A 24,493-nucleotide genomic window follows, 5' to 3' on the forward strand; every position below is an offset into this window, starting at 1 on the left:
TCATGACAAAAAAGTGCAAAGGGAAGATGATGGGAAGGGGAGACCCGACTGGACAAATCCAGGGACCGAGCTCAGATATTTAAACGCCTAACCATGGCCAAGACCCTCATTTTAGGAGCACGAACAAGTCTCATAATTTGATGTAGGGAGCTCTGAGTTTCCCCAGTGGTCAAGACAGTCTGAAAGGGCGCCGTCAGCACGCTGAACAGGTTACATGTCCGTCTGTGGAGCGCGGATGCACGGGATGCGCGTAAACGCAGGTAAGTCGTACTGGGATTGACAAAATATAAGTCACTTAAATATATCACTGATTCCCTGTAGTGGTTTTCTCATTTCTACTTTGTGTATTATCTTGTATCCCATGACCTTGCTGAAGTCACTCGTAGGTCAAATGGTTTCCGGTACATTCTTTGGGATTTTCTACGTGGACAATCGTATCGGCTGCAAATACAGTTTGATGCTTCCCTTCCGGTCGTATGCCTTTTCTTTCTCTTTCTCATTCTACTGCAGTGGCTAGGATTTCCATGCTTTGTTGAATAAGAACAAATATCCTTTTTTTTCTGATCTAAGGGGGGAAGTTTTCAGCCTCTCACTATTAACTCTGATGTAAGCTGTAAGGCTTAATGTAAATATTATTGACCAAGCTGAGGATGTTCCCTTCTGTTCTTAGTTTGCTAAGAACTTTTAATTATAGATGGGTGTTAGATGTTGTCAAATGCTTTTTCTATGTCGGTTATGATCCTGCAGTATTTTTTTGACTAGCCTGCTAATGTGGTAGATTACACTGATTAATTTTTGAATGCTGATCCAGGCTTGCATTTCTGGAATAAGTCCCATGTGGTCATGGTGTGTAACTCTTTTTAAACATTGTTGGATACTATTTGCCAATGTTTTATTGAGGATTTCATGTCTGTATTCATGAGAGATATTAGCCTGTAATTTGCTCTCCGTTTTTTTTTTTTCATTTTGCCTTTTCTCTATCAATATACACTGAAAACACAATTACCATAATAAAAGTCTGGTAGTTGTTTATGTTTCAAAAGTAATCCTTACACTCCAAAAGGCTGGAAATCATCTGGCTAGGAAAGTATGAATATCCTTTCCACTTTTGTGGAGTCGTAATTCAGTTTGTGAAGAACACTCAGGCATGAGAGTGTGATGAGAACACACACCCTGGTGAAAATACCAGACAGCAATCATTTTAAAAAGCAATGGGCATCCAAATGGGGGAAAAATTTATCTAAAATGGTGAAAATCAGTTTGCCTTCCGACTTCTTCTCAGTAACATCAAAATTTTGACCTGGGTCTAAAGATACATATGAAAATTAAGTTACAATGAAATAAGTTCATATTTGACTTTTTTCCAGGTACTAAGATAAGAAATGAATCTTCTCCAACATGTAATAATTCTGGAATACAGCACCTTTGAGAACTTCTGAGGAGAAAAATATTACTTGACAAGATGAATCCGAATGAAGAGTTCATAAGAGATCTTATCAAAAAACCCAACTGGTAAACAGTATACCAACTGAAATAAAGAATCAGATTTTTTAAAAAATAATTTTGTATGAGACAGGTAATTAGACACTGTCTAAATCTACATGTATTTGTAGTTCCCACGTGGTCTAATTCCCATCAACCTTACATGATCTCAGTTTTTGACTTCAAGGGATCAACTCTTTGAAAGTAAGCGATTCCCCCTATTTTACTTCATTCTGTATTTTGCCAATTAAACTCAAGCAACTTTTAAGCTAATAATTCTTTTTATAGGCAGAATGCATATTGAAACCAATTTTCCTGAAGCTCCTCCCCCCCATCCTGTTCTTCCATCCCCCGTTACGGTGTCTGTTCGCCGAGGGGATGTCCGGACGATGTTGATGGCGGCTCCTTCTTCTTGACAATTTCTGGCTGTAATCTTGTGCCGTTTTCAAACACAATGGACAGCAGCTTTTTAAAAACAGAGAAAGGAAAAGAGAGGAAGAAGAGGAAGAAAGAGAGGCCGGAGGAAGCGGAGGGGAAGGGAGAAAGCTTTCACCGACATAGTTGTCCGTCTTCGGCCAACACGATTCCTGCGCATCTTCCACAACCGCGCCCCGTGGGAGGGAAACTAAGACAATTGAACCACTTTGTATTACATTTCTGTCCTTAGGGAAATGCCTGACAAAACGGGCTAATTACTGTGTTGGAAAATAGCATACTCGCAAGGAAGACTACTTTGAGGAACAAATTTTATTTTCAATTCATGAAATTGATTCCAACCACAAACTCCACCCAGACACCATGCAGAACACTGAGTGATTTGGGAGCGCTACCTCGGGTACCAAGCGCATTAACGTGAGCTCCATTTTGGGTTTGGCTTGGGAAGTTTATGGGTGTTCATGCTCAACTGACACTTTATGTTCATGCTGGCTGTACAGGCGACGAGACATACTTTAGAGAAACAAAGTCCGAGAATTGCGGTAACAGCGTCTGCTGTAAGAAGACCCACGCTCTCATTATGTGCACAGCAGTGTGCAAGCAAACAAACCAGTGAAATAAAAAAGAAAAAGTCAATACACACGGGTTTTCTTCCTTATCCACACCACAATGTTATCAGGAGACAATTGAAAAACTTGAAAGACAGAGAAGTTACATTTATCTCTTAGAGATAATAATGTAGTTAAAAATTAGCAGCTGCACAGACACACATTTATTTAGTTTAAACATTTAGTTCAAAAATTCACATGTAACAGTTGGAATGCTATATTCACTCCTCTCTTTTGGGGGGAGGGGACAAAATTAAAGTACAGGTGTTCCTTTCCACCAAGCTATGTTTTGGAAGAGAAAATATATTATAATCTTTGAAATCCTTACATGTAAGTTATCAAACTCCTTCACATTTTTAAAATTTTTAAGTTTCTGCAGATAGGCTAGTATGATAGTTGAATGGATATTTCATTAATCTGATCCATGTAAACAATAAAATCCGAATGATTTAGGCCCCACATAAGCAATTTCCTTCTCATGGAACCACAGAGGTTCAGACACACAACGAGTCATCCACTCCACTTGAACGGTTCTGAACTCTGGCTGCTGCCTGTGGCCTTACAAAGACGCCTGTGCTCCAACTCCAACCCAATCAAATCAGGAACGAGGTCTGAGAATGCGGTCATTGGACCTGCACCAAAAAGCTTGTTAGAAAGGCAAATCTTGGGACTCTACCCCAAATGCAACCAAATCAGAAATTCTGGAGGTAGGGTCCAGTAATCTATTTTAAACTTTCCACAAGATTCTGATACTTGGTAAAGTTTGAGAACCACAACTCTAGGGAGAGCCCAGAGCATCAGGAATAAATACCTTTGGCAGAATTCCCAGTTTATTCCAACGTATTTCCATTTTGAGCAATGTTCATCCCTTTCAAGTCTTCTTTTACACGTGAGGCTCTCCAAAGACTGCGTTTCCAACAGCAGCTGACCAGCAGGGTTAATTAAACCAAACCTTCCCTGAAGGACCCTAATGTCCATGACCTTTTGTACAAGGCACAGCTCTCCTCCACACACAGGCAGATAGAAATTGAGAAATTAAAAGATTTCCCAACCACGTTTAAGGAGATGTTGCATTTCTAACCCTCAGTGTCAAATCTTCAATCTTTATGAAATACATGGCAATAAAACATGACACTTGGAAAACTCAATGTATGGAAAATAATACTTATGTGTCCATTTCAGGTTGCAAATATTCCTAAATTATAAACTGATTTAATATAAAGAGGATTGTGAGATTTAATTCTTTGTCCACATTAGCCCTGTTTTGAAAATATCACCCATGAGGCATCTGCTCTCACTCAGTAATATCTTCCCTGTGAGGCTTCCCAAGGACCTTGAGGCTACAGGGATAAGTAAGTAGGATAAGGTTCCTGCCCTGAGCTGCACCCCTGCAATCCACGTCACTACCTTACGTTTACACAACAGCAACAGTCCCTTGAGCGGAAAAACGATGTGCCTTCCATAGGAAGCAGTAGTTTCTCTTAGCCAAAGCTGGACAAAATGGGTCGCATCTACGTGTTCACAATGATATTTCTTTCCTAACAAGATGGGAACGTTTCCAGTGAAAATCAGCATAGACCACACACACACACACACGCACACACCCGCACTTCTGCTTTCTCGGACTTGGTCGTTTCTGAAAGGAGACAGTTTAACGAGCAGCGCCCGCACTAGCAGGTTAATTGGCGAGACAGCCATTTATAATTGGATTCTGACCCTTTCACTTTGGTGGTTCTGTGCCCCAAGGAGCTCAGCTAAATTTCATCTTCAGTCATGGCCAATCAGAAAGCGCTCTTGCTAACCTGGGGCTCATGAAAAGGCCGTTCCCCTGCTCCGGTCTCTTAGCGAAGCAGATGCGGGGGCTGCAGAGCAGGGTGGGAAGACTCGTCCTGCACAACAAGAGGGAGGGGCCCAGGAGAGCTGCCGTGGCTGCGGCCAGTTGCCTGTTTCTGACCCCTCTCTGCTGTGACGGGAGCTCCTGTGCTGTGACATCACCAGAATCAGCACCACAGAGGACCTCAGCATGAGTTCTCTGAAAAAAATGGTCATCTGTGATCCTTACAAAAGTCATTTTCTCTTAAAGCTTCTGTTTCTGCGTGGCTTCTGTGCCTGGGTGGCTCAGTGGGGTAAGCCTCTGCCTTCGACTCAGGTCATGATCTCAGGGTCCTGGGAACAAGCCTTGCATCAGGCTCCCTGCTCAGTGGGGAGTCTGCTTCTCTCTCATTCATTCTCTCTCTCTCTCTCTCTGTCAAATAAATAAATAAATAAATAATCTCTAAAAGAAAAAAAAAAGGCTTCTGTTTCTGACATTCCACTGTTAAAGGGAGAAATACTCATAGGGTAACCGGGAGAAAGTCATGAATCCAGCAAAACAACAACAACAACAACAACAAAGAAACCCAAAGATATGAAAAGCGTTGGCCATTCAGGGATCCCTCAACAATGACAAATTTGGAAGATCACAAATTGCATTGCTTTAGTTGTATCTAAGTCTCCACCTGCGGGATGTAAATCCAGAGCCGGCCTGAGGCAGGTGGGCTCTGGCGGAACCACAGCGGAGCCTGGCATCTGCTCGCCCAGCCCCGCTCCCTCCTCCGTGCTCAGCCCTGAGGATCTATGGAGCCTGAGGTCCCCAAGGAGCAGGCTCAGCACCCAACATCTGGGGGACGTTCTCCAAATTCTGGAACCTCCAGGGATCCTTTAGGTACTAGCCCCGCCTGTTACATCGTGGAGCCTCCCGTGTCACCTTTGGGACCCCACTACCTAAGCTCCATAGGCGGGTTCTTCACAAATTTGTCCTAGGGGCTGACACTCATCCCGTCACCACAAAACACGTTACATCGACTGCCACGTCAGCAGTGCCGGTGACAGGTGCACCTGGCCACACAGACACAACCTTTCCCATGCCTGGACAGTGCCTCACGCCAGCTCTGAAGCTGACACGCTGTAAAGGGCTCCCAGACAATCCACTCCTCACCAGCACCAGCCCCAGCACCAGCCCGTTTTTACCCGCTGGATGGCAGGTTACCTTGATGACCCAAAACAAGCTCGCCAAAGGGGGAGAGAGAGCTTCACAGATCCTCCGTGGTCTTCAGGACAAAGACACAGAAACCGTTCGGCTCTAACAGTCAATACTCAATCTTTTGAAATAAGGTGCTATAGTGCATGGTGTTCCGTAGAAGCCCGTAGTGGACCCCAAGATTTGCCCTAGTTGATAGGTTACCACTGCCGGAGAGTAAGGGATTTAAATGCTGGGTCCCAGCTCCAATCTCTTCCAGCAGCTGGTGGTGAGACCTCTCTAATGCTGGAAATTCGGATTCACACAACATACCCAGAGATATGCAGAAATCGTATTTGCCACCAGAAAGGACAAGGCTTTCCACCTCAAAAGTGACATCAAAACCTTTAACCATAGGACCAGTTCTCCATACAATTGTTTAAACATGGGAAACGTAGCCAGTGTTGGAGCAGACAGAGGCAGCCCAGCTGTGGTGATTTCCACAACGTACAGAAGCGCTAAGAGCATCCTCTCCACCTGCCAGGATGACCCTTCCTGGTGCAGCTGCACCCAGGACAGCACCCGAGTCCTCAGATGCACGTGAACAGGGGCTGGAGGCCGGGCACGCGGAGCGTGTGCCGGGAGCCGGCGGTGAGCAGCATCTAGCATTCGGGGAAGCGCACGCGCAGGGCCTGCCACTGTTTCTAAAGCTCTTGCCAAATCAAAGCAATCTGCCCGCCTCTGAATCCCAGAAGGGCGGCCACGTTAAAGAGCTGTGAGTGAACCTGTCCGGCTAAGAAAAGCAAACGAAGCTCCCTGGGTGATGTGTCACAGGACGCGGCCCGCCCTCCTTGGACACAGCCCGCGTCAAAGACGTCTGTGTGCGAACTTGTTCCTCAGGCTCACGTTCTCCACTTGTGAAGGAAAAAAACCTAGAAACTGTATCAAATCAGGCATAATTGCATCCTGTAATTGTTTCTTCCCAGTCAGTAACCATCAGCGTTTTAGGTCACTTGTGCTCTCTATGGCTTTTTGATGTAAACGAGTCATTAACATCCACCTGACAAATAACCTAATACACAACATTTCTTCGTGGTCAAGAAGAACATGACTGCCTTATCTAGAAAGCCACTCACAAATCTAAAACCTGGGAGACATCTGCGGTCAGTGTAGATCAGATTTATACATTTTAGATGACAAGTTTCCAGAGGAAGTAGCCACATTGATTATTTACACAAATTACATGACTCTGTGGTTTAAGGACATGCTTTTAAGAATTCCCTTCAAGCAAGAACATGGTGAAGCCATCCGTCACCATATTTAATGCAGGGTGGGCTCGGCAGGAGCGTTTTGGGACTCACCAGCATCGGGGCATCTGCAGAAGGAGACGGAGGCCCAGGGGGCTCCTCTCCCGGCTCCCGAGAAGCCCGAGGGGGGCTTTCAGCTAACACTTGGGCACTCCGAACCGCGCCGTCTCCACACGTCCGAGGCGCTGGGTCAGTGCCGTCCCCTGCCGGGCCCCAGGTGACAGCTGACTCGCAAGCAGCTCGTAGCCCGAGGGGTTCCTGCAGCTCCCTCTGCACGCCTCCGTCTTCACCGTCACTCGGTGTGATGGAGTCCAAGGAGGGACCGCACGACGTCAACATCACAGGGAGAAACTCGGGACGCGCGCCAGGGTGGAGAGCAGCACGAGACGGCGTGGGCGGAGGAAGAGCAGGAGAGGACTGTTTCACGCTCCGTGTGCGCATCGAACAATGGCATTAAACGCGAAACTATGTGCCTCAGATGTTCAGAGAGCGGCCTGTGAGCAACGCACACGGTCAGAGCGGCAGAGAGCGTCCACCGACGAGATCTCCTGGGAAGGCAGCGCGGGAAAGGCTTCCCAACCACGGCGCTGTTCTCAGAAGAGTGACACCGGGGCATGTACGTAAGGAGCTGCCAGCAATTTGGCTAATTAACCTCCCAGAGCCAGTCTGCAAATGGGAAAGCGAATGCCCAGAAAAATAACCACCATCTTGGGATGCTGAGGCACCAAATCTAAAGGAGAAAACATCAATTTTCTTTGAAGTCCCCCTGAAAAACCTGGTTTCCAAGCAGCCCGACTTCAAAGGCAAATAGAGCATTTCGCCTGGAGTCCGGCTGTCGCAAGAGAAAGTGTGTCCGTGGGAAGCAAGCAAAGGGGCTTCTGATCTGCTCACATGGATGATACGTTAGAAGAACCGCCCCCTAGGAAGGAGACGCTCGGACACTTCTCCGGGCGACTGCAGTCTGTTACCGTCCTTCTGGGACTCCCCAGGCGGACAGCTTGACAGAGCGGCAGATCTTTGCGGGGCGTGCGTGATCACCAGCATCAACATTTGCCGCACCGCGGTCACGGGTGCTCCGAAGTCGACGAGTGTCGACGGCAGGAGAAACGCCCGCTCCGACCCCAAGAGGAAGGGATTTGCATCTACCCTCGGCACCTGAGGGGCTTCCCAGGGACCAGTGATGACGCCAAGGATGCCTCTCGCTTGTGTCCTGCCAACAGCACGTGGGAAGGATCCAAAGAATCAGTGTGGGTCAGTAAACACGTCACGGGGCAGCACGACGTCCACAGGCTGCTTGCAAAACGCAGCCCCGGGCCCTGTATTCTTTCTGCGCTTCCAGGTCTGTGTGGAGGAATCAGAGGAGGAAAACCGAGGAACGGCAGTGGTGTGGGAAGTCTCGGTCAGCCGGGCAAGGTCACAGGCAGCCAGGACCTCTGGCACTTCTCCTGCGGCTGTGTGAGTCGACACACAACCGGTTCGGCGTTTGCAACGGCAGCTTCAAGTCCCACAAAGCACATGAGGTATCTCCGTCAGGACACAATGTTTCCGCTGCTGTATTTAATAAAGTGCAAACAATGTCCACTCGCCAACGACTTAAGCTGTTCTTTAAAACACTCACATGCAGACACGCAACGGCTTTCCCAGCCGTTAAACAGGTCGCTCGTGATTGCCCGTCCTGTCAAAGAACTTTCCCTCTTCTGGCTGGAGAGTCAGTTGTCCCATCGCGGGCATAAACTCTGTTTGCTGGAGGGGTATGATTACTGACGATCAATTCACAAGCTAAGGAAGTTAACATGCAAACACATATATCGAGTTTTTTTCCTAAAATATGAGATTTCATATGGAATCTTGATTTTACACAGGTGTACGTTATGCTAAACCCTTTAAAAAAAAAAAAAGTCTTCTTGTTTTTGTATTCTCCTAAAACCTGTCCAAGTCCTGCCGTCTGAAAACTACTCTTCTAAGGTGGGATAATTTAATCTTTTCATCCCACTTTTTCATTGTAAACATAAACAAATATGAAGCTGTCATGAAAACTATTTGAAATTCAGCTAGTGATCATTTTATCCTCAAATTAACACTTCTGGAGAAGGCAATACTTGGGGAAAATGTGCATTTAACATTACGAAGAATTTAATGAGAAAAGCATCTGTTTGTACAGCATGTGTCCCTGGGTATACCAGCCCCGAAATGTCACCTGAATCAACGTCAAATATTCTCTCCAGGCGTGGCGAGCGCCTGCTGCACGCGGCTTACCAATCCTGACTTCTCTCCAGCCCCAGAGAAAGTACCTACACCGCATCCTCGCCGACTGATTTTTTAACTCTGGTTCAGTTCCATTCAAGGCATAACGACCACCCCGGCAAGAAGATTTATGAAACTGCAGTGACCAGTTTCCTTTTCAAATCTTACCTGAAGCTTCCACTGTTAGAATACTTGCATTTGGCATTTTCCCCTGATTTTTCTTTTTTTTTCTTTCTTTTTTTTTTTTTTTTTTTGGTTAACTCTACAAAGTGTACATCACAGGATAGTTTAAAGGACGGTGCCCACAGCTGCCACCCCGAGTCGCAGGGTATTGCCCTGCTGGCCTCCGGGGATAGTTAACGGACCTCATGATCACACGCGGTTGCAACTGGGCCCCAGAAACCCTGTTCCCTGTTTAAAGGTGGGAATGAACACAGCCTGAGCAAAGAAACTCGGCAAAGTCTCGCTTCCATTTAAGAGACGTGTCTCTGTGCAAATGGCCACAAAAATTAAATTCAGGTAAAACTTCCATCATGTGTCCATGATCATATCTTAAAACACGCAGCTTAGAACATTACTTCTTTTCTTAAAATCGAAGAATAAACACATACATGTTTTTTTCTAAATAAATTTGGTTCATAATGCAGATTGCCTGTATTTAGCGGTCCTGATCCTTTATCCTGTGAAGACTTGAATGTGTCTAGGGAACTCTGTTGAACTTTCCTTTCTGTAGAGACATAAAACTAGTTGGTATTTTCTTTTGTTTTTGAAATAAAATATAGAAGTAATCTTTACTAGACCAAGAGATTTCCTAAATGGACCAAAGCACTTTTTTTTTTTTAAACCAAGTGGGAATCGCATTAAAATGGATGGGTCATTGTGAGCATCGGGAGTTGCCCGCTTGCTCGCCATCGCTGTATGGTGACGTGCACGGAAGCCCACGAGCGTCACCAGCACCCTTGTCACACGTGGGTGCAGTTGGTGGACGGTGGGTTGTCCACCCGACTCCTGTTCTCTTTACCGTCACTAAGAGGCGAGGTGCCACGAACGTGGCAGTGGAACACCTGCTTGTAGGCCTTCCTGAAATTCTCAGACAGAAAAGCGTATATGATGGGGTTCACCGAGGAATTGCTGTAGGCCAGGCAGTGGGCGGCGATTCTGAAGAGGAAGGAGGCGGGGGTCAGCGGGAAAACCCCGAACTCAGCCCAGAGATTGATGACGTGGTGCGGCAGCCAGGATATCCCGAAAACCACGACCACCACCAGAACGGTCTGCGCGGTCTAGAGGAAGAAGAGGGAGACACGGCACATGCGTCAGTTACCGCGGGAGGAGGACCCCGAGCTCCCCACGCGCTCTAAGGGCACTTCCTCTGCTCCGCCCTGGAGTCAGACGCCGAGTGCCTCCGTGCGGGCCGTGACTTCGCACCACGGTTTTGTCCAGGACTTGTCCAGGACCTCTGCGGGAATGACCGTCACGTATGGGAGACGCGTGTGGATTGCCGGAAGGGTATGCTGGGCCGTGGGACTCTAACTGTGCAGAGATTAAACACTGTGACTTTTAGACCGACAAAGCTCTGAGCAGGGCACACGCTGATGCAGAGTCACTGAGAGGCAGCTCGGGTGAGCGCTCGAACCCTCTCTGAATGGCGACTTCGTCAGACCGCCTGTTTCTTTATCTCTCTTCGTTCTACAGTGAGAATCCCCAACACACGGATGCCTTCCAGACACGTCTTAGTTTTTGTCTGGGGGTCAACTAGCCCCGTTTTTTGGCTTGCGTAAAACCCTTCCCTTGCTGCCCCTAAATCAGAAAACAGCTGGAGGCAGAGGCAGGACCCACGTGTTTCCTCTGAGATTTGGACCAAACGGGATGGAAGAAGACCGCACCTGACTACAGACCTCGGCACAAGAGAGCCTTGCCTCCAGCTTCCCCTCTGCTCCCGCTTCGTGTGTGCGCTTTACCTCCTCAGTGGGCTGGGTTGAGCCTCAGGACCGCCTTTCCTGTCTTTCACGGCAGCCCATTTGGTACATGTTTGAAAGGCAACAACGACATAGTAATGCTGTGATTGGTTGGAAACACTCTATCTATGGCTTCAAACGAAAATGGGGTCTCTTAATATTTCTTAAACTAAAATGCAACACAATCATCTGGCTCCTTCCTGAAAAATTTGCCCCTCCTGCAACAGGGTGGCTCAGGAGCCAAGCAGGGTCCTGCCTGCTAATGGTCACAGGGGCACCGGGAGAGGCATGGGCAACTGGGAATGTCACTGCCTGACCGCTGGCCATAGCAGGAAGCAGAGCCCGTCAGGATCACAGGTCTGGGATAAGAACACTGAGATTCAGAATGGTCAAGACAGGTGCCTGGTGTTCCAGAGCCCAGCGCCAGGTTAGAGTGGGAAGCCCAGTCACGTGGTCCCAAACCCACGTTCTACCACTGAGACGGGAGAGAATCGCCTGCCGCCTGCCACATCGCGGTCAACCCCAGCTCCCTCTCTGCGCCACCACGCCGCCCCCCCTCCACCCGGCTGCTGGGAAAGCAGAGCATCAGGGCACATGAGCAGACAATCAAAGCCTCAGAAGACACTGGTCACCTGGCCTTCAAGGAAGGCCAAGGAACCAAGCACGGATGTGTCCCCCCCCCCGGGTTTGGCTGCCCCAGCCCCCAGGTCACCACCAGCAGGGAAGGGGATCTGGAGGACATGAGAGACACAGGCTCTCAGCCCCTTGCTTGACGGTTACAATCTTCCCTTTCAGCCTGAGCCCCGGTTGCTTGAATGTGTGGATTGGAAACATGTACGTCTGGAGCACCGGTCACCGCAGCGGCCCCGACAGGCAAAGGTAAGGAGGCACCTCTCGCTGACCTCCCCAGAGCCTCCCCTTGTGCACAGAGAGAAAGGCGACCAGCCGGAATGCGCGGATAAGGCGAAGGAGTGTTGGGAAGACAGGCAGAGACAGAAGGAAGGTTTAAGAGTGTGGGGACGCTCATTGCCACGTTCTCACAGAGAGCAAGGGCAGGACGCAGGAGGCGGCTCCATCCTAGGACATCCCTGTCCCACCACAAATGGACATGCTGCCTCGAGCCCTGTCCCACGACCCCCTCCCCCGCCCCACCTTAGAGGCCAGACCCCCCAGGAGGGCAGCAGCGAGCCGCCCATGCCCACAGGACCCTTGCCAGCAGCAAACCCACAGGCAGCACACGTCCCTTAGAGACACGGGCTGGCGGACAGGCCCTCGGTGACCAGGTGGAGGCAGAGACGCTGGAGGAGGGTGGGATTTCAGGGCAGGCGCGTCAGGAGGGGCAGGACTGCTCATCTTCTCAAGGCCCTGTGGAGGGTGTGGAAGCCTGGCACTCCTGCTGGCCGTAATCTGGCTGTGCTTCCTTAGGGAAATGACGTAACCGCCCTGGGCCTCGACATTCTGCCCCGAGGAAATGATTCTCACTGTGCCTCGTCCGTTCGAACACTTCAAACAACTTGGTGAGCTCCGACAGCCTGTTTGCATAGGACAGCAGGATTACGTATCGAAGCCGCTCTACTGCAGGACACGCAAAGCAAACAAGAAACCTGTTCCCATACATTAGCAGATCGTCAGCTATCAGAGCACGTATCCATTAGCGTATGAGAGATTCCATTCCCAGATGATTTAATCAAAAACAATCGAGACATAATTATACCTATAAATAGAACAGAACACATTGTCTCTTTCTAAGACAACGAGGACATCTCTCTCCTTCACCAAATGAACACCCGCTGCGTATCCCGTTTCATTGCTTCGTTCAGGACGTTTCTACCAAGGGCCAAGCTCAGGACAGAAGCAGACCCGGCGGCTTCTTGATAAGATCGTAACGTGTCACAGTCGCTAGGACCGAGGTAATGTGCGTGGATATGGCGTGTTTTACGTGTATGTGTGTTTGCGGTTCCTTCCAAAGTTACCTTTTAATGTCAGGTGATTCCCTTCATCTTCCCGGAACCGTGAACGAGGCTCTTCTCTTGGTCTCCCCACAGCCCTGAGTCCGAGAGGATTACAATTTACAGTAGGTCTCAGGGAAGACTTACTGGGCACGAACATAAAGTCTACGCACTATGGAAGGCTGTTCCCAGAAGGAGAGAGGGCGCTCGTCCGCACGCACCGCGCTCAGGCTGCCCCTCACAGACGTCCCGGGTTCTCCCTGCCCGCGGAGCATCTGCCCTCGCAGAGCTGACGCCGTCGCAGCGGCCATCCACACGGCGCCCTGCACGTGGGCCGGGTCCCCGGTCCTGGGCCCCAGCGACAGTCGGGCTCGTGCGTCCCGGTGTCACTGCAGCCACGAGCTTGTCTTCCTCGGTCTCCCTCGTGCAGGTGCCTGCGGACCCCGGCCCAGCTGAGGGGATGTGGCTGCCGGAAAGGGGACCCCACGGCAGAACGGTGGCCTCCGTCACTACCGGTGGCGTCCAACTCTGAACCCGGGCGGCAGCAGCAGCTCTGGTCAGAATAACGCACCGGACAATCCCAGACCCGAGACACCTCACATGTCCATCATCACCCCGGACACTGCCTGTGAAAACCCAGGCCTCTGAGTCCCCACCACAGTGCGGTGCGGATGGTGAGGGCACCAGACACCTCCCCAGCAGGAATGTACCAGGAACCCGCCTTTCCTCAACGCTCAGTGGGTTTGAGGAACCAGTGGTGAAGCCCATAAAAGCGGCAACAAAAGCCCATTATCTTCCCCGTCTCAGATTAAAGGGAACCCTGTTTGCTCCGTGTGGACGGCCTCAGGCTGAACCTTGCTTTTTCCTCAGAAGGACTGGGGGAAGCTCCTTGTTCTGCTCTTTGAAACGTCCGCGTGTTGCGAGAGAATTCCCGTCTGTGGAGAATGAGGCTGACTGGTTTTCCTCTCTTACGTGATTTCATTTCTTGGAGCGTCACTGCCTTCGTCAGAGATGGGGCTCCGCGCGGCGCCTCTGCGACTGCCCTGGGTTCTCCGGGAGCAGATCGAATCCCAGCGCTAACTGCTCATACAGAGAAAGGCCTCCCTTAACGCCATACACAAAACACTCTGTACTGACTCGTTACCCTTGAGACTGGGTATTCATAACCTTGGTTTTTGTTTTTTGTTTTTTGTTTGGTTTTGGTTTTTTGTTTCCTGCTTTTTTTTTTTCTTTTGCTCTTTCTACCAACAGTATCTAAAAAACTATTACTCCCTGTTCCTCCTGAGAGAAATGCCTGGTCAAAGGCGTCTGTTCTTCTTCCCAGAATCTTACTCCCGACGCGTCGAACGGGGCTTAGCCGGGAAGAAAGCCGCGGCCAAAAGAAGACGACACGGAAAGCATTTCCTACACGGATAAACGGCGACCAAGCGCTTGCGGAGTTCCTTGGGGGGGGGGGGGGGGGCAGGTGCCGGACGACCCCCTGGGACGGGTGTGCAGGAGCCTCTCGTCTCCCCTGTGACCGCGCACACGGGGCCGCGCCCGGCCTGCGGCCTCCCTCCGACTCCGGCCTCCGCGTCCACCCGGCTCGTGCGGCCGAGCCTCCCACCACCGCAGGCTCCACACGCTGTTTCTGCGGGGGGTCTCGTCCTTCCCGGGGGTCCCGCAGACATGCGGAGTAGCCATTCCGCGTGTGCGTCCGGGAGGGCCTCGCCCTCCGCCCCACCGACCACCTGCACCTGCGCGCAGCGCCCTGGCGAGGCCGGAGGCGGCCGGAGGCCCGGGGCTGCCCCCACCTGGAGAAGCAGGTCTGCGAACCGCGCACCCGAGCGGAGGGACCCAGAGCGCCTGTCTCGGGCAGTGCCCGGCGCCAAGACCCCGGGAACATCTGTCTCGGGCAGTGCCCGGCGCCAAGACCCCGGGAACATCTGTCTCGGGCAGTGCCCGGCGCCAAGACCCCGGGAACATCTGTCTCGGGCAGTGCCCGGCGCCAAGACCCCGGGAACATCTGCTCCAGCGTCTCTCGCAGACTCGCCCTCCCCTCCCCCACCTCCCCGCCCTGTGCCCTCTTCCTACCCGTCCCTGACACGGGCACGCGCACCACCTCGGGCTCGGACACGGGCACGCGCACCACCTCGGGCTCGGACACGGGCACGCGCACCACCTCGGGCTCGGACACGGGCACGCGCAGCACCGCCGGCCCCACACCGTATCTGTTCTCCACAAACAAGGAGACAATCAAAAGGATCAAAAGAGATCTGACATCTGCTCAGGGCTGTTAGGGTCAGAGGCTCTGAGAAGGGACGAGAACGCCTCCTTCCCGCCTCCGGACACTGCGCCTCCTAGGAGAACAACAATATTTACACGTGCATGTGACAGGCCCGCATACATGTAAACGTAAAATAAAGGCGTGTATATGTGTATATGTACGCGTGTGTGCATGTGTACGTGTGTGTATGTACACACATACATAACAGTTATTTTCTGTACGCATCTGTACACACGTACGCACATGTGCACTTACATGTGATCTACAATACATACGACATACGTGTGCGGTGGACATGTGCACATATAATCGTATGTTTACACGTACATACACACATTTTATGTACACACAGAAAATAGACATAACACATACACACACATATCTAACCTACAAACACACACAAGCGTATACACACGCGTATGTACATCCATCCCATACACACGTGAATCTACAAAACTGAACACAGAAACTGTTCCACTAGTCTGTAGAGATTTTCTCTGTAATGCACAAGCTTTTCCAATTATTTCCTACACCATCTATTTTCATTCTTTCCATGGCCTGGTTCCTCGTTGGGATTTCCACCATTTCTCTGCAACACTTCCCAAATACAGGGACTGACAGTAGCCACTGCCCACAGAGAAGGGGCAGCCAGTACGAAGGAAGGGTCTGATTGCCACACTAATAAGCCCGCGGCATGACCCAGTGGCATCACTTGGCGGGAGTTCGGCAGGCCAGGTCCTCCCGCTGAGGCTCCCTGGCCTCCCCTGAGCTCAGCCCGGCTGTGCCCCTGCAGGGCTACTGCAGAGGACCCCACCCCCTTCCAGTCCCGGGTCAGCTCCGTCCCCCAGAGGCCAGGGCCTCTATAAATAACTATCCCAGGGGAGATGACAAACAATTCTTAATTGTTTGTAATGAATCATTTTCTTGGAGACGCATGGCTCAGAGGACAAACTAAAAGGGAGACTAAAACGATGGAAATAGCCCAGCACAACAACATCCCTGAAGACAGAAGGAAAGCACCAGCTTTAGCCATGACTCCATTCACACAAGGGAACGCTCTGTCGATAACATCAAATAAAACCTACATGACCCTGAAGACGTAGGACGGATCAGCGGATGAAAGAGAAGGGAGTCTGCTGCCTTAGGCTGCGGTCTCTGTTCCTCAGCAGTTAGCATCACGTAAACACTCCATGACCATATCTGGAAGGCAGGCTACATGGCCGCCTTTTCGCCCGGTTCCTACCACTGCTTCTCACCAAGTCTGAGAGCAGCATGTTTGCAACCATATTGTAAACAAGGCAAGTCAGGAAGAGTGGTGCTCTAAGTAGAATTCTTAAATATAAATATAATTAAACTATTATTTCTGCCAATTATGCACCCTTGATCAACGTCCATATTTAGAAGGACAAACAAGGTGCTTTGCAGTGTTAGGACTAATACTTGTGGGTAAAATGCCTGCCGATAATCTCCTGCCTAAGCATCTTGTCCGATACTCTTCTTGTACTTTGTAACATCAGAGGTTCTACAGATACTGTGTAAGAGTTAGATTAATCCTGACTTGTGACGTAGTTTTCTCTCAGAATGGGAGCTGTGATAAATACCAGGATGTTAGATGCTTTACTATGACTCAGGAGAAGCTTATTTACATCAGGATGCAGAGATGAGAAAGCCAAAAGTGGGCAGAAGTCCCCTTGGGGCCCCTCCCCCATCTCCCCTGAGGAAGAGTGTCAGCATCAGTCCAGAAGGAAGAGAGGGCAACGTGTCTGAATTTGGGTCTTAGGAAAGAGATTCAAGTAACATTCTCTGAAAAGACAGTAAGCCAGAGCCTCCTGGAATCACGTCACCAATGGTGAATACACAGTAAAATGGTTTGGGGCAAATTATGGATGTCAGCAACTCTACCCTCTGTCCCAATCAACCCAGAACACACCTCCTAAAGAGAATCCAAAGAAACCACCTGTTTCCTCACCTCTCCAAACCTCCCTCTACGTTTGCATGCAGCATCTGGTCCCCTGCGATGCCCTCCCCGGCTGACTTTCCATCCCTACCCTGTGCCTCAGGGTCGGAGGCTCCTTTCAAACGTCTGTACCAAGGAACCTAAGTGTCACAGGCAGGGGTGGGTAGAAGGATAATTAGGAATGAAAATGAACTGAGCTCTGGAATGTGACATACAGAATACAGAGGTACCTTTTTCTTTGATGCTTCCGACTTCTTCGACATGTTCTTCAACTTCTTATGCAAGTGATTCAGGACCTGGAAAACACAGATTAATAAAACCTTTGGCCTCGTGCCCACACTTCCTTGTCTGTTTTGCATGGACAATTCTTGCCATTCTGACCTAGCGATCACATTGCTTATAAAATCTTATAAACCCACTCGAATCGAAAGGCGCAAAAGGTGCCAAAGTAGCAATGCGTGCCACCTGGCACCTGCCACCATTTCTCTAAGATTCAGGAGGATCCAGGGACAGTCTGTGGTCACAGCATCTGTTTGCAGAGAAACTCTGGGCTCATGTGGCTCCGGGGTTTTGTCCACAAAGTGCCAAACTGCTCCTATGTACACGTCCTCACTGGTCTATCCTCCACCTCGGTTTCCTCAATATTCTCCATCTCAACCATCATCTTGTCCCTGCTGTCTGTCGAGAGCGGTGCCAATCCCAGATATGTGGAAAGACCAGAGAGCTCTGTCCACTGCACCATCCAACGGGGAAAGCAGGCAAGTGAGCAAAGCAAGGTGATGTAATCTGAGAGTTTTCCCATGAGGCCGATGCTTGCGTCCACTGATTCCTTCTGTGTTCCTGTCGTGGGCCCCTTACAGCAAATTCCCACCCACCTGCTTCCCTTGAGTTCTTTATTCTAATTCTGCCCACCATGCCATGCATTTGGACAGATCACATGTGGGGGACTCAGCCTCTCCGGGGATTTGTAGAGGGTTTAGCAAAGTTTCACAGTTAACTTCCCTGTCCAAGGATCTCCTGAGAGATACTGGTTTTGTTCATCAGGGGAACTGTTTTTGCCTTTTCTTGCCAGTGTCATACTCAGGAGAAATGATGTGTAACACTCGGGTTATACAGGAATTTACAACATAAGCTCGGTCTTACACAACAAATCAACCTTGCAGACTCATATGGGGTTCATTGTTATACACCATCTGAGTGAACATCTAAGGAAAAACTAACCTGTGGATGGCTGAGGGCTTTGGGTCATTCGTAGTTTGCCAACTGAGGCTTGGAGAGAAGTAGAAACTATGTTCCAGACCCTTTCTTGTTTCCCTCCAGCACCTCGGCATGGAAATAATGCGATCAATTTGGACTTACTGCAGAAGTCTGCTGCATTCAGCTAGACATGGGATTTCTAGAGTGACCAGTGATGCCCTAATTAAGAAACTACAGGATTTATCTACCAACGTCATGAGTTCTAAGGTAGTTAAGCAGACATTGCTGTGGTGCGAATTTCTGACTCCAAATTCTCAGCCCTACTGAGTCACTTCTCACGCCCTGCAGTGGCTTAGCGTCACCTCCAACAAAATGAGCCTTTCACTTGGTGCAGTAACATTTAGGGTCACTTTCAATACATTGATGATAGATTACGTAACGGTTCTGCCAGCAGAAACTGGGGCTCCAGGGACCGAACGTAAGAGCTTTTGCAGGATCTTGTCTGGAGAGGATGGGCCTAGTGAGTTTCCTTGTTGGCAGTCTTCCCAGCAAGAGACCACAGGAAGACACTGGTCATTAAGGATGAGAGGCAAGAAGGGAGAACAGGGGACAGGCAACAAAACAAAACCAGAAAGGGGCACCTAGAGGGGTGGCCAAACAGAAAAGTGAAATGTCATCTGCTTCATAATGCTGCCTGAGGGTCTGTTCCCTCCTCCAACAAATTCATTGCATCCATCTCAGCGGCTTCCAGCCATCTGCGGAATGTTGTTGAATGGCCAATGGAGAAAATACCCTAATAGTTTTCTTCAGAGTTTCCCTTCAATAGCCCATACTGTGAGCACACACTGATATGTTAGAATGCATATATTGATGTATACATTTGATGAGGTCTTGTCATCAAAGGTAGCAGGATGGGTTCTAATTGCATTTCTTTAAAAGATGGCGATGTCATGATGGTATCACTCTGTGATTCTATATGTTTAACAGTGTGTGTAGGGGGCACACATTCAAACCTGAGCCAAGGTCACCTTGGGCACCAGATATCTCTGGGGATGTAAGAAAATTTGGCAGGTAGGCACGTGAAGAGTGCCTGACCCCATGTCAGGTGGCAAATGTCCTGAACAAGAATTCCCTCCAAGGGAAGAGAAGGGGGGTCAGCCCGTGCAAAAGGGAGCACCGCAAGCACACGCCAGCCTGGGCATTCTGTGTGTTTCTCAGGGACAATTAGGCACAAACTGTTCTATACAAAGTCGTAAGTTTTGGGGAGTAGACAGCAATGCTAGAATGCGATTTCCTTGTCAAGTTAAAAAAAGGGGGGGGGAGTGTAATCTCAGGTGACTCTTCAGTCAATTGTGATTTTCGCGGTGGTCATCAGTCCTGGGCCCCGGAGAAACAGCTAACCCCGAACCTAACATTCAGGAAGAAGAATTGCTGACCAGACAGAGTTCCTTGATGATGGAGGCAAAGAGAAGCAGCTAGAAAGCAACACGTAAGCTCTTCTTCAAGCCCTGGAATGAATCCGCAAATATTATCTTGAATTTAAAAGAAATTTCTAGTTATGCTTAACAGCAAACTATTTCCATGTAAAAAGTGCCCCAATGCATTGCATTTGTTGAAATTTTTAAAACTATTTTGAAACTTTGCCCTATGTGTGACTTTTATAACTTCTCAGATGACAGAAATGTAGCCTAATTTTTCTTAAAAGTTTGCCCAGTCATTTTCATCAAGAAGGGGGGGTGAACCATGCGAGACTATGGACTCTGAAAAACAGTCTGAGGGGTTTGAAGTGGTGGGGGGGTGGGAGGTTGGGGTACCAGGTGGTGGGTATTAGAGAGGGCACGGATTGCATGGAGCATGGGTGTGGTGCATAAATAATGAATACTGTTATACTGAAAATAAATTTTTAAAAAAAGAAGAAGATCCGGAAACTTTGGAGAAGTGAAAGAAGAGTACGCTTCAGCTCTGCTTCAGGTGATTATGAATCCACCACCAAATATTCTAAGAACACTTCTAGTCCTGAGCTTCATGCCGCCAAGGTCCTCCCTCAGAGACTGGAAACTGCCTTAAAACCCTTCCTGAACCATCTATCAGCTTCATAACATGGGTCAGTTGCTTTGCTCCTCCCAAACCCTTTCCTTGATGCTCCCCCTGACAGGCTTGTGCAGACCGAGTGAGACAGTTGCTCAGGCTGAGCACTGCACTAGTAGAACCACATTTTTTTTTCTTTTTCTTTTTCTTTTGGAGAAGGTTAAGTGAATACACCAGCTAGTTCCACAAAGAGCTAAGCCACAGCTATCTTCCAAATGCCCCATCTTGCGCCATCTCCTCCATGTTTCTTTATATATAACCCTTTGATGCTGGCTGTCCTTTCAAATATCCAAAACTCTAAGCATTCAAACAGACATAACTCTACATAGATGATATGGGGCAGAGGAAAACAGAAACCAGGGAGCTTAGAGTGAACACTCTTGCTGAGAAAAATACTTTATGAATTGAATGTAAGTAAGTGTTGCCTCTGTGATCTGCTTACTCATGGACCCAGAGTCACTGCCTTATCAGGGACAGAAAGAGAGGCAGAGAAAGATGAAAATAAAACCCTGGGAAATTCAGAAGTTGGCTAGGATGTTGTCTGGTGATGACACTCCCAGAATATGTTGGGGGGCTGGGGTTTACCCCCAGGAACTGCTATCACGTGATTAAATGTATATTCTTCCTCAAGCACAAACAAGTGTATCCAGAAAGTTGAAGACTGATCAGCATGATAATCTTCAAACCCCAGTGTTATTAAATTTGATGAGCTCTGCCATGCTATGTGAAGGGAGGGTGGAACAATTTTCCTGGTAAGGATGGAGAGGTAGCTGGACCAGAGGCGTCACTAAGGGGACTCCTGAGGGGAGTTAGGGATTTAGTCCTGAATCACATCATGTTGTCTACACAACCCTTCTTAATAAAACTGAAACCTGTCCATCCAAGTCTCTGGAGACGAAGGTCAAGATATTGTGAAGAATAGTCTTTTAGCACTGGGGTTTATCAAGCTTAAGCCTCCAGTAAAATACAGTTTGCTCTCTGTTGCCAGGAGAGCAGCTCTGCAGCCTGGGAAAGGGACCTGGGAGACCCCTGAGCACCAGAGGGGATCGTGGGGGACGGGGCACCTGGCGGAGCTCACCTCGCTTGCTCCTGAGGCTCTGCAGCAAGTGGCGCAGATTGGATCCTGCGGTCCTGGGTGTGAGTGGCTAAAACTGGGGGACATCCCTCTGCAGGGAGCCGGTCCCTCAAGGGACAAACTCAGGATCCAGGGCTGGGCTGGCAGGAGGGCAAGGGGAGGCGGGACTTCAGGGAAGTGACCTGCCAGCTTTCCGCGGTGGTTTCCAGAGGCCACGTGACTTTCTCAAGCCTCCTCTCAAACACCGTCCACCCCAGCGGTGGTGGCCGCTGCTGCGGAGAGGGCAAAGGGGAGTGTTCTCACCCGAGGTGCCCCGAAAACTGGAGCAGGCGAGGGCAAAGGGGCTCCTAGAGGGGCGCAGCGACACAGGAGCTACCCCAGGCCCCGAGCCCTGCCCCGCCCCCCGCCCTTGCCCATGCCCCTGCTCCTGCCCCTGCCCCTGCCCGCCACCTGTGTGCCCACCTTAGCATAGCAGAAGCAAATGAGCAGAAGCGGCAGCAGGTAACCGAAGACAAACGTGCACACCACGTAGGCCTTCTTGTGGCCCTGGTTGGGCCACTGCTCCCAGCAGAAGGTCTGGTTGCTGACTTCCCAGTGGAAGAGGCGGTGGTGGTAGGCCACGGGCAAGGCCATCGCGATGGACAGCGCCCAGATGAAGCCCAGGCCCAGCAGCGCGTTGCGGGACACCCGCAGGGAGGAGGAGCGCCGAGAGTGCACGATGGCCACATAGCGGTCCACCGACATCGCGGCCAGGGTGAAGATGCTGACCAGCATGGAGACGGTGAAGAAGTAGTGGATGAACCTGCAGATGAAGGCGCCCAGCACCCAGGTGGGCAGCGCGTACACCGTGGCCTGGAAGGGGATACAGAAGAGCAGGTAGGCCAGGTCGGCGATGCTCAGGTTGAGGATGAACAGGTTGGTGGTGCTGCGCGGCTTGCCCGGCTTGCTGCGCGCCAGCACGGTGATCACCAGGCTGTTGCCCAGCACGCCGAACGCGAAGATCAGGCCGAACAGCACCAGCGTGACGAAGTTCTCCACGCCGACGCCGAAGAGCGGCCTGGGCTCCGCGGCGGGGGGCTCGGGCCCGCTTGCGTTCCCCTCGCTGAGGTTCCCGGCCGCGAGCTCCATGGTGCGCGGGCGCCCAGGCGCGCCGGCGACGGTGCCTGCTAAGGAAGACTCCGGAGGACGCCGGGGGTCCCGATCCCAGCACGCAGAGGGCGAGTTTCCGATCCTGAGGCTCCGGGATGGGCACGCACCCTGCGGCTGAACCTCCTGCCACCGTCTTTGCGCGGGGCCGCCCGCGAGGAGCCCAGATCCGTACCTTCCCGGGAGGGGGTGACAGTCCCGGGAGCGCGGGGTTCCCTCTGCCCGGGCGCCGCTACCTTCTGCGTGGCCGCCAAGACGGGGAAGAGAGACCCGCCAGGGCAGCTGCAGAGGTGGAGGGACCCCTCTGCGCCTTACCGCTCCCTGGTCCCTGCCGGCCGCTTCCCCCGGGCCGGGAGTGGCTTTCGCCTGCACCTGTTGCTGCGACCTCTCCCTTCCCGCGGCGCTCCCCGGGCACAGTCCGCGCGATGCAGCGCTCCGCACAGCTCGCGGAGAGGGCTGCCCGCCACTACAAGCCGGCGGCGCCTGCTCTCCCCGCGCAGTTTTTGCAGGGATTCCAAGTGATCGCTCTCCAGGCGCTTTCCTGAGGGCTGACCGAGGGGTTGCTCCAGAACCTCTGAGTCGCAGCTGAGGCGTAGAAAACAGCCGGCTGAAATCCGAGCCTCTGGGGGCCTCTCCTGTCCCCCCAGAAGTCCCAGCGCGCGCAGAGGCTGCAGGAGTCCTAAAGGGCTGGGTCGCCGCCCACCGCCTGGCTGGAATCAGACGCGCGCTAGCCTCTGCAGGGTGCGGACCTGCGTGGGTCCGGCGGAGGCGGCGGCTGCCGGGTGCAGCACAGCCAGGGGTGCCCAGCGGAGCGGAGCGCGCTCTAGCGCGCGCGGGGCGGGGAGGCAGTGGGGCGCGCAGCCTCCTCATCCACCAGCGCCGCTCATCTTTCTCACTTCTGGGGACGCTGTCCCTGAAAGCGCTCTCCGCCCCAGGAATTGCATCCCCTAGAAATCAGTGATTGGCGCTGCAGCCTGGAGTTTAGTAAAACCTCTAACCCGCCCTCACCCTCCCCACCGCTAGGGAGGAACTAAGAAAAAACATGAATGGTCTCTTTGCCTTGTCATTATAAACGTCTAAAATATTACAGGAGTCCTGTGCACACCAGCCAGCTTTCAGTCAGTTTTGCTCAGTGTTTCTTATCTGAGTGACATAAGCAGACGTACTGACACAACATATCTGTGAGGTGGAAAGCACACGTTTACACCACAGCCCGAGAGGGGAGGAGCCGTGAGTCAGCGTGCCCCTGGTGTGCCATCTTGCCCCTTCCCAACTGGAGAGCTGAAATGGATTTGTTTATTTGCAGTATTGGTATAATGTGTCTCTGTTCCCCCCCCAAGACCCCGGTATGCTGCCAGCACTCTCCAAATGATGACTGAGGGTCTGTTACGTGCCAGACACAGGTCACAGCCCTGCAGTGTGACACAAAGATTACTTGGAGAACAAGTGCAGGCACAAGGCTGAGGCTTGGAGAGTGGGGGAAGCAGGTGGCAGGGAATCCCCTCTCCTGGGCCTCACCTGTTCCCTCTGCCTCATTTCCGGGAAGACCCTGAGGCTGCTCACTGACCATCCGCCATACAGCAAGTGCCCGAACCCAGTGTTCCTTCTAGCATCTGCATGCATCTCCCAGAGGACGCAGTTGTGTTTAATAACGTACGTAGCAGAGTATGCTGCTAAATCAAGAATCCCCTTCCCTTCCCTGGAAGCTGGCTCCAAACCTTGCCCGTCCGTTGCTTTTCTCCCCAAGGGGTTGTGGGCCCTACACGGTCCTGGGACCCCATGTTGG

The 24,493-nt window shown here is 50.9% G+C and overlaps 1 protein-coding gene across 2 annotated transcripts; it reads right to left on the reverse strand.

Moving 5' to 3' along the window:
- Positions 1-1,733: 1,733 nt before the first annotated feature.
- On the reverse strand, positions 1,734-23,660 carry GALR1 (galanin receptor 1). 2 transcript variants are annotated; one of them, XM_032311089.1, is made up of 3 exons: positions 22,024-23,660; positions 17,432-17,497; positions 1,734-1,947 (listed from the first exon to the last, which is right to left on the reverse strand). In XM_032311089.1, exons 1-3 carry the CDS (start codon positions 23,575-23,577, stop codon positions 1,837-1,839), a joined length of 1,731 nt encoding a protein of 576 aa, XP_032166980.1. In that variant the 5' UTR covers positions 23,578-23,660; the 3' UTR covers positions 1,734-1,836. The 2 variants fall into 2 exon arrangements, with proteins under 2 accessions (XP_032166980.1, XP_032166979.1); XM_032311088.1 differs by lacking the exon at positions 1,734-1,947 and adding an exon at positions 9,310-10,354 and having other exon boundaries at positions 22,024-23,658.
- Positions 23,661-24,493: the final 833 nt, after the last annotated feature.

This window comes from Mustela erminea, chromosome 13 (assembly GCF_009829155.1).
Source record: "Mustela erminea isolate mMusErm1 chromosome 13, mMusErm1.Pri, whole genome shotgun sequence".
Classification (NCBI taxonomy): domain Eukaryota; kingdom Metazoa; phylum Chordata; class Mammalia; order Carnivora; family Mustelidae; genus Mustela; species Mustela erminea.